Source organism: Lytechinus pictus, chromosome 16 (assembly GCF_037042905.1).
Source record: "Lytechinus pictus isolate F3 Inbred chromosome 16, Lp3.0, whole genome shotgun sequence".
NCBI lineage: Eukaryota > Metazoa > Echinodermata > Echinoidea > Temnopleuroida > Toxopneustidae > Lytechinus > Lytechinus pictus.
Window position 1 is genome coordinate 9,296,471 of NC_087260.1, and position 18,755 is coordinate 9,315,225.

Here is an 18,755-nt window from a genome sequence, read left to right on the forward strand (position 1 = left end):
TGGCCACAACTTCAGCCATAAGTCTCTCGATAGCATTGTGAAATTCATTCATAAGTTTTCGAGTCATTTATGTTGAGAGCAGCCTTCCATACACATGGATGGGATTTTTCCCGCATACGTTTGCAGTAGGCCTACGTACGTACGTCTATTAGTCTGCAAGATTTTTTTACTTTTTAATACTAATGTTATACGTGAACAATCTTTAACTCATTCTCCATTAAAATCTAGTCGACTGGTTAATTCATCCTCATTGTGAATATTCATGTGTGCCTGTGTTTGGGAAACTTGTTGAGACAAATTAAATTAAAATCGAACAGCGTGGCCCTGATTCCGCCTGGTCATGTCTATCCTCGTACACAGTGATGCTACCGGAGTTGTTGTGGAGTTTAAACAAAAAGGCAATTTTGGGTTCATACGCCCATCAGACATGTCAGACCCTTGCCTTGATGACGTTGATGACGTGTTTTTTCATATCTCAGACGTTCCGAATAGATCCATAGAACCGGCGGGCGAGGTATGGTTTGATTTGCATTTGGGACCAAAAGGATATTTTGCAAAAGATATTACGTTTCAAACTTCCGATGATGAGGATTCCGAATCAGAATCTGAGGAGCATATTTTAGAGGAAGGTGTACATGGGGTTGTTACGCAGTACAGAGAAAGAAGTCGATATGGTTTCATATACGTGAATGACACTTACAACAAAGTATTCTTTCATATCTCAAAAGTTGAAGCGGAAGACATTGAAGTTGGAGATAAAGTGGAGTTAGATTTGTATTTGGGACCTAAGGGATACTTTGCAGAAGATATTACGTTTCCAACTTCAGATGATGAGGATTCCGAATCAGAAGATGAGGATTCCGAATCAGAATCTGAGGCGCTTTTAGAGGAAGGTGTACATGGGGTTGTTACGCAGTACAGAGAAAGAAGTCGATATGGTTTCATATACGTGAATGACACTTACAACAAAGTATTCTTTCATATCTCAAAAGTTGAAGCGGAAGACATTGAAGTTGGAGATAAAGTGGAGTTAGATTTGTATTCGGGACCTAAGGGATACTTTGCAGAAGATATTACGTTTCAAACTTCAGATGATGAGGATTCCGAATCAGAAGATGAGGATTCCGAATCAGAATCTGAGGCGCTTTTAGAGGAAGGTGTACATGGGGTTGTTACGCAGTACAGAGAAAGAAGTCGATATGGTTTCATATACGTGAATGACACTTACAACAAAGTATTCTTTCATATCTCAAAAGTTGAAGCGGAAGACATTGAAGTTGGAGATAAAGTGGAGTTAGATTTGTATTCGGGACCTAAGGGATACTTTGCAGAAGATATTACGTTTCAAACTTCAGATGATGATGATTTCGAATCAGAATCCGATTCTGAGGAACTTATTCAGGATGGTGTTCAAGGGGCCGTAACGCGCTATGGAGCAAAAAGTCGTTATGGATTCATCCACGTCAATGACACTTACAACAAAGTGTTTTTTCATATCTCGGAAGTGTCGGGGGACTACATTGAAGTCGGAGACGAGGTAGAGTTTTATCTGTGTGTTGGTCCAAAAGGATACTTCGCACAGACGATCGAGGTAATAAATTTGGAATCGGGTGACGATTCTGACTCTGAGTCTGACGCTGATGACGAAACTGCTAATGAGGAGACACTTCTAGCTAGTAACGCAACTGGCGTGGTGAAGCGGTACTTAAACAGACGCCGCTTTGGATTCATTAGGGGTGATCATGGTGATACGACATATAACAAGATCTTCTTCCATATTTCTGCAGTCTCGTACCAACCCGTGGCAATCCACGATACAGTGCAATTCGATTTGCACGTTGGGCCCAAAGGATACTTCGCGAAATCAGTCACATTTTACACTCCAACAAGGGTAGACACTGACTGCACTGAAATAGGTTTGGGTCAAAACGTGGGGTCTCATGGCGGCTACAATCCTCCTCAAGAAACAGAGAAGAAAAACAATCATAAAGAACGTACAGCAAATGACCCATCGTGTGCTGGTGAGTAAGACAAATAGGGGAATTTTATTTTGCATTTGGTATTCTCCCGACAAATGAAATGTCTTAGGTACATTTCAGGTGTTTTCGCTCCACGTCGCACGACGTATCCAAGAAGCATAAATCATAAATACCCCACGAGACACTGACGAACTTCATATAACACTTAACAAAACTTTACTGGCCAAAAATACATTCATATTCAACGGTCCTAAATTCTGGAACTCCCTATATAATAATTTTAAAGACAGTGTCTCTTTAAATGCATTCAAATGTAAACTCAAACCTGCTTCATTCCTATAATTCTTGGCAACTGAACTAACACTTCATTATCTTGATTCAGCATTCTTCCATTTTTCATTTTTATTTTTTTATCTTTTTTATCTTATATTGTCCAGTAATATCATCTTTTGTTATTTCACCAGATCAAGCTAGGTTGTGGTCAGCCCTTCCCCATCTTGACTTTTCCTCCCTTTTTTTTTTTAATTTACTTATGTTCTTGTCTTGTCCTGTATCTTGTTTTGTCCTGTCTTCTATGTCTTGTCATTCACTCTCTCTGCTTTTTCTTCTGTCTAGTGCGCAATATATTCTTCATAGCGGAGACCTCTTTGTGTGACTAGCTTTGCTTTCGGTCAGTAATTATATTTACATCAATCTGATTTAGACCTTTTTTTCTTCCTTCTCTTTTTTTCTTTCCTGTATATATACGCATATATGAATAAGTTGACAACATTTTTTTTTTCATTTCCAAGGGGGATCCACACTTTACAAGCTTTGCATTTAGTGGACCCCCTCATTTCCATTTATGCTCAATTTATACTGTTTTTTTACGAATTAATAATGCTCGTCTGTAAAATTGTATCGGATTTACATTCCTTTGTACTATGTTTTGAATGGAAAAAGGAATAAAGAATTGAAATTGAAATAATTAGCAATAATCAAAGAACACTTTTTTACAATTGAAAGTATTAACCACAATGTATAAGTAATCGTGGAAATCAAGTGTACGATTGAACGCTAACTTTTGTGCCACGGGACCCAGGACGAAATTTCGACAAAGACTTTTTTGTTGTTCATTGTCATGAAGGGTATTTGACAATGCATTGTCTATGTTCTTGAAGCCGACGTGCGGCCTGGAGCGAAAACTCCTTAATAGGTACAAATCCCGGCCCAAACTTTTGTCTGCAAGCAAGAATTGAATTTCTCCACCTACTATCATGATCATCTGATCACCAAACAGGAATAAATTGAAGAGACTTTTTATTAACTTATTTCTTTCATTTGTTTTAATGTTAATTCGGTCCAATGTGTTTGGCAATCATGTAAACTAGTCGCCGTCAACGCCCCCATCCGGATGATTGTGTTTATAAGGGTAGAGGGTTCTAGAAATATGATCAAGATGGGTATGGTTTTTTTTTCCAAATGCTAGCAAGTTTGTCTTTTTATGATGCCATTCTCGTTCAGAAAAAAAACCCCGCACGTTTCATCGCGATGATTTACCGCCCCTATTATAACCATGTTATTCTCTCTGAATATGCTGAATGATATGTTCATGTGTTTATGTATGAAGGTTCGACCGGTACAACAAACTTTGAAACCTCTCGGATATCAAGAGAAAGGGGGAACACTTTCTTTAAGCAAGCACGTGAGCAGGACAGTGACAAGAGCAAAATGGCTTACTACCTTGTGAGTAAAAAAAAAAAAAAAAAAAAAAAGATACTTCACAAATCCCCAACTGAAGGAAGAAATAAGTCATAAAACACATAATTATTATATATGGCCTGAAAGAGTATATTCTACCAAATAATTTGATACCATATATATGTGGCATGTGTTAGAAGATGGACGATCAGGAGGTATTCTTTGCAGTGAGGTAAATTTTCAATTTGTGCCAAAGTAAGGCATGACTGTAGTGGTCCACCTGCACTCCCCCAATCAGTTATATCATGTATATCGTGAGGAGAGACCTGCGGGTCATAGCGATTCAGTTCGCTTTTAGCCTCCCAGGCACAGGTGACGCCAAACAAATAATAATAGTAATAATAATAATAATAATAATAACAATGATGACTGCAATATACATGATAAATGAATCCAGATGTCAATGATGTCGTAATCTTACAAGGGTTGCATCAAAATCCACTTTAAACCACTTTTTCAATAATTTACCTTATATTTTTGTGTAGTAATAAATTCTTCTTGATATAAATAAATATAAATATTTATCTTTGCATACTAAGAGAAATGAACAAATGAAGGAACGAAAGAAGGAAGAAAAGGGGGAAAGAACGATTTAGGGTATTTGTTATTTTACACTGTATATTATCCTTTGTTATTCAATTAAAAAACCGCGTCACCATTATGTTGTCCCCGCCCCCCCCCCCCCATATCAATCGATCCTATTTATTTTCAAGACTTTGACATATCTTTTAACCATATCCATCGTTCTTATTGGAGTAATGGTTCAAAATTCAAAACATCTTGGTCGTACCTGGTGTTGTAATAACAATGATTTGCACTTATCTGATAATTTTTCATAATGATAAGAATAAAGACGAAGGGTTTTACTGACTTTGGACTCATATTATGCTGCATATAATGCTTGTCGAGTCATTTTCACCAATCAAGGCCACTGCTTTCTAGATTTTTGAAATATTTTTTTAGGTGTGGCATTTTTCATTCGTCTATTTCATGCTGCATCGTATATGTATATGTAAAAACCATTATTTATATATTATTTTGCCAAAATAGAATAATATATCAATAATTAATGATAACGATGATGATAAATTGGTCATAGGAAGAAGTCGTAGTTAGAGAAGTATAGTACCAGTCGTAGTCATGGGGATAGACATTTTTTTAAGGACCAAGCGCAGGACTAAGGATAAATAATATTTTTTAATATAGAATGCTTTGGAGTGTTACAAGAAGGCCTACACAAGTTCCTTAAAGGATGAGGATTTGGTTTCAGCAGCGAAGAATACTGGTACTACCTGTTGGAAGCTCGCTAAACTCAAGATAGATGGGAATTCTTCTGAGCTGAAGGTTTGTAAATGATCTACCCCGGATATATAACCAATTCAGATATAAAAGTACTCTACCATGCAGCAGACCTTGTGTAGCATGTTATTAACACCCTTCGCCAATCTATATAGATGCTTAGCGCCTATATAGCTAGAAGGCAGATGTTTTGTGACTGATTTGTTCACATCTATTTTAGTTGGAGTGGAGTTGCATTATTTTGCATATTATTATTACTACAATTCTCACCAGCAGCGTAGTGAGCAAGGGGCCAAACTCGGCGTAGCGAAAAAAAATCTAAAGAGTTACAAGCGAGCGAGTAAACCTGTTTAGCAGAGCGAGACTATAGGCGCCACTTTTCCGACGGCGACGGCGGCGGCGGCGTCAACATCAAATCTTAACCTAAGGTTAAGTTTTTGAAATGACATCATAACTTAGAAAGTATATGGACCTAGTTTATGAAACTTGGACATAAGGTTAAACAAGTATTACTAAACATCCTGCCTAAGTTTCAGGTCACACGATCAAGGTCAAAGGTCATTTAGGGTCAATGAACTTAGACCATGTTGAAAGAATTATTTTCAAAATCTTAACCGAAGGTTAAGTTTTTGAAATGACGTCATAACTTAGAAAGTATATGGACCTAGTTCATGAAACTTAGGCATAAAGTTAATCAAGTATTAGTAAATATTCTGCTCGAGTTTCAGGTCACGTGACCAAGGTCAAAGGTCATTTAGGGTCAATGAACTTTGGTCAGGTTGGGGGTATTTGAATACTATCATAACTTTGAAAATTTATGGATCTAGTTCATGAAACTTGGACATAAGGTTAATCAAGTATTACTAAACATCCTGCCTGAGTTTCAGGTCACATGACCAAGGTCAAAGGTCATTTAGGGTCAATGAACTTAGACCATGTTGAAAGAATTATTTTCAAAATCTTAACCGAAGGTTAAGTTTTTGAAATGACGTCATAACTTAGAAAGTATATGGACCTAGTTCATGAAACTTAGGCATAAAGTTAATCAAGTATTAGTAAATATTCTGCTCGAGTTTCAGGTCACGTGACCAAGGTCAAAGGTCATTTAGGGTCAATGAACTTTGGTCAGGTTGGGGGTATTTGAATACTATCATAACTTTGAAAATTTATGGATCTAGTTCATGAAACTTGGACATAAGGTTAATCAAGTATTAGTGAACATCCTGCCTGAGTTTCAGGTCACATGACCAAGGTCAAAGGTCATTTAGGGTCAATGAACTTTGGCCAAGTTGGGGGTATTTGTTGAATTACCATCATAATTTTGAAAATTGTTGGATCTAGTTCATGAAACTTGGACATTAGGTTAATCAAGTACCACTGAATATCCTGTGCAAGTTTCAGGTCACATGACCATGGTCAATGGTCATTTCAGGTCAATGAACTTTGGCCGTGTTGGGGGTATTTGTTAAATTACAATCCTAACTCTGAAAGTTTATGGATCTAGTTCAGACAACTTGGGATATAAGAGTAATCAAGTATCACTGAACATCCCCTGTGAGTTTCCAGGTCACAAAACCAAGGTCAAAGGTCAGTTAAGGTCAATAAACTTAGGCCATGTTGGGGTAATTGTTGAATTGCCATCATAACTTTGAAAGTTTATGGATAGAGTGAATTAAATGTGGACATGAGTGTAGTTGACAAGTCTTAAGTCACCGTTCAAATGTCATTTATGGTCAATGAACGTGGTATTATGTCATTATATGAATGGTGTTTTTGTGAATGATTATTTTATAGTAGTTTTAAAAGTTGGCACTGTTGCGTTTAGAATCTTTATTACATTCCCCCTTTCAATTTTTTTTTGCCCCCCCCCCTTTTTTTTGGTCGCCCATGGCCCTGGGAAGTTTAGGTGCTGAAGCACCCACAAGATTATCCTAGGGGTAATGCGTGTATTATTTTCCATAGGCAGCACCCCATGTGTTCTGGTAGATGTGGAAATATTGAAAAAATATCACCAAAATTACGGTTTTTTTGGGGGGGGGGCTTGTCGTCAAATTTCTCTGGACCCAAATGGGTCTTCATTTTTTAGTGAAACTTTTTTTTTCTTTCGAAATTTACATCAGCACCCCCCGGCCCTAGTAAAAAAAAAAAACGTTCCCAGGGCCCTGTGATCGAACGCCCCCCCCCCCCCTCTGCTAGCTCCCATCTGTACGCCATTTATTCTCAATATGTAAACCACTGATATTAGTTGTCACCATTTTGTTTTGTACCTAGGTGGTTCATGCCTATTTCAAAGATACACTGCAGTATTTCAAGATCGCTCACGAGAAAAGGAGCTGCATGGTGGACGAATGGTCTAATCATCTGGAGAAATCCATCAAGGAATGTCTGAACGACATCAAAGCATGGGTTGCACCAAGAAACGACCAAGGTATTTCCTTGGTCTTTAAAGGGGAATCCAGCCTTGGCCATGAAATGTTGTGTTGGGAAGGAGAAAAATAAATTGAACAGAATGGTGAAAGTTTGAAAGAAATCGGACAAGCAATAAGAAAGTTATAGCTGCTTTAAAATTGAGATCACTAATACTATGTAGATTTCAAATTGGCAACTGCGTAAGTAAATTATGACAAGGGGCAAGGACAACTTTCCCATAGGCCATGTACTTTATTATCAGGGATTTGTGGTTTTCTCCTAAGTACCCATTCCCCTGGGGCAGTAATCTAAATATAATCCAGGTAGTATATTGTTGTATGTCCTCATGAAAGAAAAATATAATTTGAAATAAAACTTTGGGGAAAAATGACATTTTAGCCATAATATGCATTGGAGTACATGGAAGAGTAGTCCTTGCCTTACATCACTATGGCATCCCATATGCGGTCAATTTGAAGTCTCCATGGGTATAGTGATTACCAATATTTACAACTTTTAAAAATTCATAACTTTCTTGTTGTTTGTCCAATATTGTTCAAACTTTCACCTATCAACTTGTCTGATTTTTCTTTTCCTTATAAAAACAAGTTTTTATTTGGGTTGGATTCCCCTTTAATGAGGACTTGGGCTGACTTTTGCCAAGACTTACTTCATTCATCGTACCTATACGTAGCTTGAAATATCCTGATGTTGGCGTAATGAGCCAACATGTTTGAGGAAGTTTGACATGGCATATGAGGCAAAAAAATCTTTAAAAAATAACACTGACCTTTTTGAAACACAAATCTAATGTTGTTATATATTTCGACATGATACTCAGAGATCATATGTAAGTAATTTTCCAATCATTTGTTTCTCTTTCTACCCTTTTTCTTGGTCGTGAAAATGTGTGGTGGTCCATGGCTCAAGCCCGCATTCTTTACGCCAGCGATTAGGGTGATGATAACCTGGGTAAATCTATCCCTTTCGTTCAATGCCTTATTAGAATTTTTATTATTATTTATCTGATGATTATGATTCAATGTTAGTCGAGATTTAAATTCCCGAGATCAATTCGTGTTTGCATATTATGGGACCAGCCATCCCCCAAAACCAACAATAAGTCGCCCACGATGAATTTTGAGATTTTTTTACTGAGTTTGAACAAGCACATCCTAAGCTGTAAAGTGATGTATGATTTGTCAAACTTGATCAACAATAACTCACTCAATTACTGGATTAAATGCAGAGAAAACAAAGCGAGAGCTTCCGAAAATGAGGAAAAAACAACATTTGAAGTTTGTGTTCACCAGAGCATGAGATGTGAACACTAAGCAATTTCAATAAAAACTTCCAAGCAATTCGCAAAAACTTTTGTCAAAGAAACTCTTGTAACTTGTTTTCTATTAAAATTTAAACTAAATTTTTTTTTGGCATTATTAAGATGAAGAAATATTCCTTCAGACAAGCTAAGTTTTAAATTTTCGCTTTATGAAGACCAATTTACTATTATGGCTTTTAACAGAGATCTTCTCTGGCGACTTATTGGTGGTTTTGGGGTGGTTGTTCACACACACACACACACCCTTCCACGCACCCACACACACACACACCCTCCCTCACACACGCACACACATATATATATATATATATTGTAAAGAAATAGATGAAGAGAACAATGGTAGGCGTAGCTTAAATCAAGGTTCCCCAGAGCTATCTGCCCTTTGGAAAAATTAGTGTTGCCGAAAAAAATGTCTCTGCCGGGAATCAAACCCGGGCCCCCAGCTTTGAACGCCAGTGCCTTAACCACTAGACCAAAGAGACGGGTTAGTGGCTATAGGGCGACCCCGATCCGATTGACCGTCAGATATACAGATTTTCGACACCATACCAATTAAAATTTCTTTTGTCGAGTGTAGGTGGGTTTTGAACAATGACAAGCCGCCAAGCCTCAGCAGGATCAAAGCTATTGCTTTGATACAGTACACGTATGGGATAAAGCATACAAATGTGTGAAATTATACATGTACAACGGCTTTGGCAACTCTTTTAATTAAATATTTTGTGAAGAAATGAATAAAGAGAACAATGGTAGGCGTAGCTTAAATCAAGGTTCCCCAGAGCTATCTGCCGTTTGGAAAAATTGGTGGTGCCGAAAAAATGTCTCTGCCGGGAATCGAACCCGGGCCCCCACTGTATCAAAGCAATAGCTTTGATCTTTTGATCCGGCTGAGGCACGGCGGCTTGTCATTGTTCAAAACCCACCTACACCCGACAGAGGAAATTATAGTTGGTATAGTGTCGAAAATCTGTCTATCTGACGGTCAATCGGATCGGGGTCGCCCTAGCCACTAACCCGTCTCTGTGGTCTAGTGGTTAAGGCACCGGCGATCAAAGCTGGGGGCCCGGGTTCGATTCCCGGCGGAGACATTTTTTCCGGCATCACTAATTTTTCCAAAAGGGTAGATAGCTCTGGGGAACCTTGATTTAAGCTACGCCTACCATTGTTCTCTTCATCAATTACTTTACAATATTTAAATAAAAGAGTTGCCAAAGCTGTTGTACATGTATAACTTTACACATTTGTATACTTTCTCCCATACCTGTATCAAAGCAATAGCTTTGATCCAGCTGAAGCATTACATGGCGGCTTGTCACTGTTCGAAACCCACCTTCACCCGACAAAGGAAATTATAATTGGTATAGTGTCGAAAATCTGTCTATCTGACGGTCAATCGGATTGGGGTCGCCCTAGCCACTAACCCGTCTCTGTGGTCTAGTGGTTAAGGCACCGGCGATCAAAGCTGGGGGCCCGGGTTCGATTCCAGGCGGAGACATTTTTTCGGCATCACCAATTTTTCCAAAAGGGTAGATAGCTCTGGGGAACCTTGATTTAAGCTACGCCTACCATTGTTCTCTTCATCCATTTCTTCACAAAATATTTAAATAAAAGAGTTGTCAAAGCCGTTGTACATGTATAATCTCACACACACACACACATATATATATATATATATATATATATATATATATATATACATAATGTTTGTCTGTTTTACGGTATGTTTTCTATCTAGATCGAATTTGTGTCCTCAAAGAGTTTGTAGACTACTTGCCAGAAAGTGGAGCTAAAGTAAGCTGTTATCTTCACATTGCTAATATCTACTTCAGAAATGGAAAGGATGCTATCAAGGAAAGGGAATACAATGGCTGTCTGAGGTATGCATAAAATGCAAGATGTTTCCATATACTAAGATATTTGCTCGACTCGTTTCCTTTAATTGTGTTGGTTGTGTATGCATCGATAAGTTTAATAATATAATAAATATATTTTATTAAACTAAATTTGATTTGCCCCTGAACATAAGGAATGAACATTTCAATGGCCTATCGTTATTTGATGAAGAGTCTCCGGATTATTAAATCTTTGAAAATGAAATATTGTATAATCCATACAATAAAATAAATTTTAAAAAAGTGAGTAAGAGACATCACCGACTCTCTCTCTCTCGTATTTCACCGAGTTATGCAAGTTGGGCATATCACTTTTTTTTAAATTTCAAAATGTCGTTTCTTTCTCAATTCACATCCGATATGTCTGATTTCGATGAAATTTTTAGTGTTTAGCTTGTTTGATTTTGATATTTTTATTCCTAACAATTTTTTTATGGGGGGATAGTCTTTCGCTTTGAAAATAAATAAAAGAAGTTGCAATAAACATTGATTTCATGAGAAAGTCTGCAAAACCGAGGTTAATTGTCGCCACATCATCCAAAATCTACATCTGGTACAGTTACTTAAACTTTGTGAAATCTTGATATCTAAGCTGAAAAAAACGATCACACTGAAAATTGCCAACACAAATAAGCACATGTGAGACATTGTATAATCATTGCTCGGAAAAAGACCCGACAGACTGATGAAACGCTATGCTTATTTTGCTTATGTCATGTATGTGTGGGCACGTCTTGGTCTAGTGGTTTTGACTCTCGCCTTTCAAACAGAGGGTCGTGGGTTCGAATCCTAGCCGTGGCGTGTTTTCCTTCCGCAAGAAATTTATCCACACTTTGCTGCACTCAACCCAGGTGAGATAAATGGGTACCAGCAGGAAATAACTCTTCAAAAAAGCTGTGCGCACCTGAATCGGTAGCCTAGCTTAGCCGGGTAATAATGATAGCAGGGCCCGCTGGGAGAACAGTTTTCGGAACTGAAGTGGCTACCCTGTGTAAATATACCGTTATTATTATTTCTCAGCATTACTCAGTGTCTTCCAGAATCCTTTGGCGCAATTTTGTTATTCATTACTGTACGTAGTGACACTTGGTTGGTCATTTTATTGGATTTTGTATGAACTCATTTTTTAATCGTTACCACAACTGGTATTTAGTTTATCTTCGATCGTTTATTATCATTACTGTCAACATCTCTATCATTATCATCGTAATATCTTAGGTATATGGATGACTGCGCCGCGACTCTTAAAGAAGCAAGGAAAAGTTGTTCAGACCTTGAATCGGGCTGCGAAGTAAATATAACTGATCTGGAGAAAGATATCCACCACCAGAAAGATGTCGTTCAGAAATGTCTTGCAAAGGTCAAAGGTATGCCTTCCATCTCAAAATAACGATAAACTACCCCCATTTTTATTCGAAGTAACATATAACGTATTTTTAGCTCATCCGGCCCGAATGGACAAATGAGCTTATGCCGTGACATGGCGTCCGTCGTCTGTCGTCCGTCCACAATTTCAAAATGCTTCTTCTTCGCCATTTCAAGTCCGATTTCAATTCTGTTTGCTTTATAATTATGATAACTAGGTGGGGGATTCAAAACTTCTACACAAAATTTTGAAAATTCATTAAATATGCTAATTTATGCGCATTTTTTAAAATTCACAAAAAATGCTTCTTCTTTATATGTTGACCGATTTTGATTTTTTTCTTCCATCTGGTAGAACTTCATGATGTTCATCAAACTTCTACACAGAATTTAAAAATTTTGACTAGAACAATTTTTATGCTAATTTATGCGAAATTAATTTATTCATATATAAAAAAAATTAACATAAAATGCTTTTTCTTCTTTAATTGTTGACCGATTTTTTTTTTTCTTCCATCTGGTAGAACTTCATGAGGTTCACCAAACTTCTACACAGAATTTTGAAATTTTCAGTAGAAAATTATTAATGCTAATTTATGCAAAATTTATTCATAAATCACAGAAAATGCCTCTTCTTTATTTGTTGACAGATTTTGATTTTTTTCCTTCCATCTGGTAGAGCTGCATGGGGTTCACCAAACTTGGACACAAAATTTTGAAATTTTGTCTGGAAAATTATTTATGCTAATTTATGCAAAATTTATTCATAAATCACAAAAAAAATGTTTTTTCTTCTTCATTTGTTGATCAATTTCAATTTTGTTTGCTTTATATGATAGCTCGAGGTGGTGATACAAAATTTCAACACAGAATTTTAAAACTCATTAAATATGCTAATTTATTCATATATTTTCAAAACTCACAAAAATTACTTGTTTATTTGTTGATTGATTTTGACTATTTTTGTTCCATCTGAGAGCTACATGAGGTTCACCAAGGTTCTATACAGAGTTAAAAAATTTTGACTAGAAAATTATTTATGGTTAATTTATATGAAATTTATTCACAGATCACAAACAAATGTAATTTCTTCATCAATTTCAATTCTATATCCTCAATTTATGTCACCAATATAATTCCCTACAGTGTCAACTGGGCTGGAATTAAAATTGTGTTAAATTTCGTTGCGAGATGCCGGAAGAGCTCCACATCATTGATGTGCTAGTTAAGAAGTTCTTGCGGTTCGGGTTTTGTTGTTGTTGTTGTTGTTGTTGTTGTTGTTGTTGTCTCGCCTGCACGAGACCATGTGCGCCGCTTTTCCGACTGCAGCGAATACGACGGCGGTGTTGTCAACATTGAATTTTAACCAAGGTTAACTGTTTGAAATGTCATCATATAACTTAGAAAGTATATGGACCTATAGTCCATGAAACTTGGACATAAGGTCGAGCAAGTATTACTTAATTCTGCCCGAGTTTCAGGTCACATGGCCAAGGTCAAAGGCCATTTAGAGTCAATGAACTTAGACCATGTTCCACATGGAAATCTTAACCAAAGTTAAGTCTTTGAAATGTCATTACTTTAAAAGTTTATAGATTTGGATCTAGTTCATGAAACTTGGACAAAGGTCAATAGATCAATATATTTTGACCACCGTGGTATTTGTTGAAATACTTTGAAGTTTATGGATCTACATGTAATTCATGATACTTGGACAGAACGGTAATCAAGTATCACTGATCGTCTTGCCCAAGTCTTAGGTCATTATGGTTAAGGTCTAAGGTCATTTGATTTCAATGAATCTGGTACTTTATTCATGTGAATGGTGTATTATATTGCTATATTGTATTGTGTAATGCAAGCAACACTACCAAAGGTGTTATACTTGTTTTCAAAGCTTTTGGAGTATCATCATAATCATCATCATCATCATCATCATCACTATGGTTATTATGATTATCATTATTACTATTATTACCACTATGGTGATGATTATTATCATTAGTATCATATTACTACTACTATTACTACTACTACTACTATTATTATTATTATTATTATTATTATTATTATTATTCAATTGTTTAAAAAGAACCTTTGTCCATTCTTTATCATATGCAGAGGCACAGGAGCGTCAAACACAAGGGAAGGAGGAAGCGAAGGAGAGGGAAAATGCAAAGATTCAGCTAAAATCCGATCTAAAGAAATTGGAAGGTTTCAAAAAGCTGACCCTTGACAAATTCATCGAACGGGTGTACAAGCAGTGGCCTCCCAAGGGGGTTGATAAGTCCAAGTTGCGCAGCCCATCTTCCGCATCATCGAAGAGTTCGACAAGACGGCTCCTCATCCATGCAATTGCATTCTACCATCCAGATAAGGTGGATAAGAAAAAGCACGGCGTAAAATGGCATGTATTGTGTGACGAGATTACAAAATGTCTGAATGCTCTACTTTCGGATGTTAATATATAAATATGTGGGAAAAGAAACAGCTCCTTACAGCAGAGGCGTCGGTCCCGCGGGAAGGCAGGGGGCCATCTTCCCCCCAAAGAAAAAAAAAGATAACTTGGAAAGTGTATAATACACAATGAAAATATCATGAAAAAGCATTGAAAAGCTCAATAAGACCAACTTGGCATAAACATACTATCCACCTTAGAAGATTGTCATTTTTTCGGTAACCCGAAATTTGTTGACATAATTTTTCACTCCCGAAAACATCCGAAACATAGATTACGGCCCCTGCCTCAGAATATGTTGGAAGGAGAAAAGGGATGGGTGTGCTGCTACGCGTGGGGAGGTAACCGCCCCTATACATTTTCAAGAAGTTAGATAAAAGTTTTTAAACAGAACATAAGAAAGAGAAATGAAGGAGAAAGAGGAAAGAGGAATATAAGCAGAGTGGTTTTGGTCGCGTAACCCTATATACCTATGTTATTCAATTAATAAGCCCCCCCCTCTCGCATTATTCTATGTATGTAGTTAATATATTATTAGACGTATTATTTTATATACACCGTTAACCATCAGAAATTTCAAATATATTGTGCGCTATAATATTACAGTATTACATACTGGAGAGAATACGGCATTGCTGTTTATTTCAGTTTTAATACCAATATGTTTCTTTTACTTTTATCAAATCCAACTTAACACTAATGTGAATTCCACTCAAAGAGAAAATGGACTAGCAAATTGTTTCTATTGCAGACAAATGGGATCGGTTTGACGAAATTGAATAGAATGACTCGAGTTTGACAAGTTGTATTTCAGTGTATGACTCTAAATCTGCCCTACCATTACGTCATCACATCAACACAGAAGAGCTTAATTCCAAAAGGGGCTTAATCCACTTTTGACCAAAATTGATTTATTGATAGCAATATATGTATCTTAGACGTGGGAATCAAATACAACCATATCGCATTTGAACAAAAAATCTTTGGAGAAGGTTGGTAAAAATTGATTGAAAATTTGAATTTTATTCCAACAGATGCTTAATCTAAACAGTTTTATTCAAAAAGGAGCTAAATCCACCATGTAAAAGGGTGATGAATATCTTATTCAAGCCGATTTTTTTTTCTTGTTTTCTTTTTTTAGTTATGATTTCGGAATAATCTAAGCAATAGCCAGTTGGTTGTGTAAGTTCATGGTGTAAAAGGAAAGAACCATCTGGATGTTAGTATCCGGCTATTTCTTTTTTGTTAAATTGAATATTTCCCGATGTCTTGTGTTTCGGCACTAGCAGTGGTGTGGTGGGGTTCCAGTTCTTATTTTTTCCCCATTTCATATATAGTGCTAGCTGTTTTGCTTGAAAAGAAAATATACTAAGATTTCATATAAAAAATTGACATGTCTTGCTTTTGCTTTGGGAATATTATCAGTCTTGTTCTAGAAAGTAGCCAATATGTTTTTAAACAATGTCTTGTTTGTGTTACATGTTTAATAAACGTTAACTTCTTATTTTATTTTGCTTCTTAATTTAATCCTGTTAGTTTGATAATTGCTGGTTTGCAGTATTCGTATCAATAAAATTTGCACATGATTTTGTATGATGCCTCTGATGATGATGACGACGGTGATGCTGATGGTGATAGTGATCATTACGGTAGTGATGATGATAACGATGATTATGATTATGATTATAATGATGATGATAATGATAACGATTATGATGATGATGATGACGGCGATGATAATGATGATGTAGATGATAAGAATGACACGACATTGATAATAGAAGTAATAAATAATCGATGCATCCATGCTTCACATATCGAGTTTCAAATTTATTTTCAACGCTTACCCTTAAATAAATACATACAAGTCATAAACAAAGCTTACATTTCAGCCACTTTTACTCTACGGATTACAAAAAAACATTCAATATTGTGCATCCTAAAGACGAGAAAAACCTAAAGATGAAATAACAACGTTAGATCAAAATAATTCATCCACCATTATCCAGTGAAAATTGAAAATACTCTCGACCCCTAAAAATCAAGCGATTGTTGTTTTCGTCTCACCTGCATAGCAGAGTGAGACTATAGGCGCCGCTTTTCCGACGGCGGCGGCGTCAACACCAAATCTTAACCTGAGGTTAAGTTTTTGAAATGACAGCATAACTTAGAAAGTATATAGACCTATGATGTGGAAGAGATCTAGTTCATGAAACTTGGCCATAAGGTTAATAAAGTATTACTGAATATCCTGCCTGAGTTTCATGTTACATGACCAAGGTCAAAGGTCATTTAGGGTCAATGAACTTAGACCATGTTGGGGGAATCAACATCAAAATCTTAACCTAAGGTTAAGTTTTTGAAATGTCATCATAACTTAGAAAGTATATGAACCTAGTTCATGAAACTTGGCCATAAGGTTAATCAAGTATCACTAAACATCCTGCATGAGTTTCACGTCACATGACCAAGGTCAAAGATCAGTTAGGGTCAATGAACTGAATTGGGGGTATTTGTTGAATTACCATCATAACTTTGAAAGTATGTCGTTCTAGTTCATAAAACTTGGACAGAAGAGTAATCAAGTATCACTGAACATCCTGTATGCATTTTAGGTCACATGACCAAGGTCAAAGGTCAATGAACTTTGGCCATAATGGGGGTATCTGTAGAATTACCATCATAACTTTGAAAGTTTATGGATCTGACTCGTGAACTTGGACATAAGAGTTATCAAGTATCACTGAACATCCTGTGTAGGTTTAAGGTCACATGATCAAGGTCAAAGGTCATGTAAGGTCAATGAACTTTTGCCACGTTGGGGGTATTTGTTGAATTACCATCATATCTCTGTAAGTGTATTGGTCTAGTTCATAAAACGTGGAAATAAGAGTAACCAAGTATCACTGAACATCTTGTGCGAGTTATAGTAGTTTTCAAAGTCAGCACTGCTGCTATATTGAATCGTGTGATGCAGGTGAGACCGCCAGAGGCATTCCACTTGTATTTTAAATCTATATCTGTATTTAAAAAAAGGAAGGAAGAAAGAAAATGGATAGAAGTCGTGTTTGCTCGCCAGTAGCGTACCTAGGATTTTGCACTGGGGGGGGGGGGCAAAACCGTCCGCCAATAAATTTGACAAACAAAAAAAAGGTCTTCAATGAAAAAGATTTTCAATGGTACCAGAAAAAAAATTGACCAGCAAAAAATAAAAATAAAACAGTCTTCAAGCTCGTCGGGGGGGGGGACAAAAAAGGTCTTCAAGCTCGTCAGGGGGGAAAGGTTTTCAAGCTCGTCAGGGGGCAGACTGCCCGGCTCGGTGTAAAAATGGCAGAGGTAATAATGGCAGAGGTAAAAATGGCAGAGGTAATAATGGCAGAGGTAAAAATGGCAGAGGTAATAATGGCAGAGGTAAAAATGGCAGAGGTAAAATTGGCAAAGGTAAAAATGGCAGAGGTAAAAATGGCAGAGGTAAAAATGGCAGAGGTAAAAATGGCAGAGGTAAAAATGGCAGAGGTAAAAATGGCAGAGGTAATAATGGCAGAGGTAAAAATGGCACAGGTAATAATGGCAGAGGTAATAATGGCAGAGGTCATAATGGTATAGGTAAAAAGGGTCTTAAACCCCCATGCAAAAAAAAAAAAAAAAAGCCCCCGCATGTAAGCCCTACATAGATTAACTAAGAAAGGTTCTAAGAAAATAAAAATAATGGAAAGGGTGACATTTTAAAAATCATATATAGATCGTCTGCACCAAATTGATAATCTTTTGGTTGGAATATCTTATTTTTCTGGACTCTCATGGACGGCCTTCTCATGTCAAATCGCTGTATTAATATTCAAATTTAAAGCACACTCTTGATCGCAATTTTACTTAATTCATTTAATGGGAAGTTCAATTTCAGTTAAAAGTCATTGTAGAATAGCAAAAAATAAACAATAAAATGATATTGGTGAGGGTTTTATGAAATCAATCAAAGATTAAAAAAGCTATACTTCTATACTTTAATGATGACGTCATTTGCGAGCAGTTTTCCCATATTTGGTGTATAGAAAATATTAATGAAATGTAATTTTCTAGAAAAAAATCAAAATGTTTTTTTTTGTATCTTCAGTATATATCAAGAGACAAATCATTTCTCTTACGCTCCTGAAATATCTATTTAAAACAATTATGAACCATTTTGTAGTGCATAAGGGGCAGCTTCCCATATATGACGTCAAACCCTTCGGGAACCTGACATCCACTTGGACTAGCTGCATTGAGGTATT

General features: G+C 36.6%; 1 protein-coding gene across 1 annotated transcript; it reads left to right on the forward strand.

The window, feature by feature from the left end:
• Positions 1 to 88: 88 nt before the first annotated feature.
• On the forward strand, positions 89 to 16,004 carry LOC129278872 (uncharacterized). Its single transcript, XM_064111511.1, has 7 exons — positions 89 to 2,021; positions 3,589 to 3,704; positions 4,926 to 5,063; positions 7,290 to 7,446; positions 10,505 to 10,646; positions 11,880 to 12,028; positions 14,148 to 16,004. The coding sequence occupies exons 1-7, from the start codon at positions 341 to 343 to the stop codon at positions 14,495 to 14,497; spliced, it is 2,733 nt and encodes a 910-aa protein (XP_063967581.1). The 5' UTR covers positions 89 to 340; the 3' UTR covers positions 14,498 to 16,004.
• The last annotated feature ends 2,751 nt before the right edge of the window (positions 16,005 to 18,755 follow it).

What these genes read in the sequence shown, in the direction of transcription:
- LOC129278872 (XM_064111511.1), top strand. Translation starts at nt 341, where the DNA reads ATGTCTATCCTCGTACACAGTGATGCTACCGGAGTTGTTGTGGAGTTT. An exon ending in GGAATTCTTCTGAGCTGAAG is followed by an intron (nt 5,064 to 7,289) that starts GTTTGTAAATGA and finishes TTTTGTACCTAG; the next exon opens with GTGGTTCATGCCTATTTCAA. An exon ending in ATGTCTTGCAAAGGTCAAAG is followed by an intron (nt 12,029 to 14,147) that starts GTATGCCTTCCA and finishes TATCATATGCAG; the next exon opens with AGGCACAGGAGCGTCAAACA.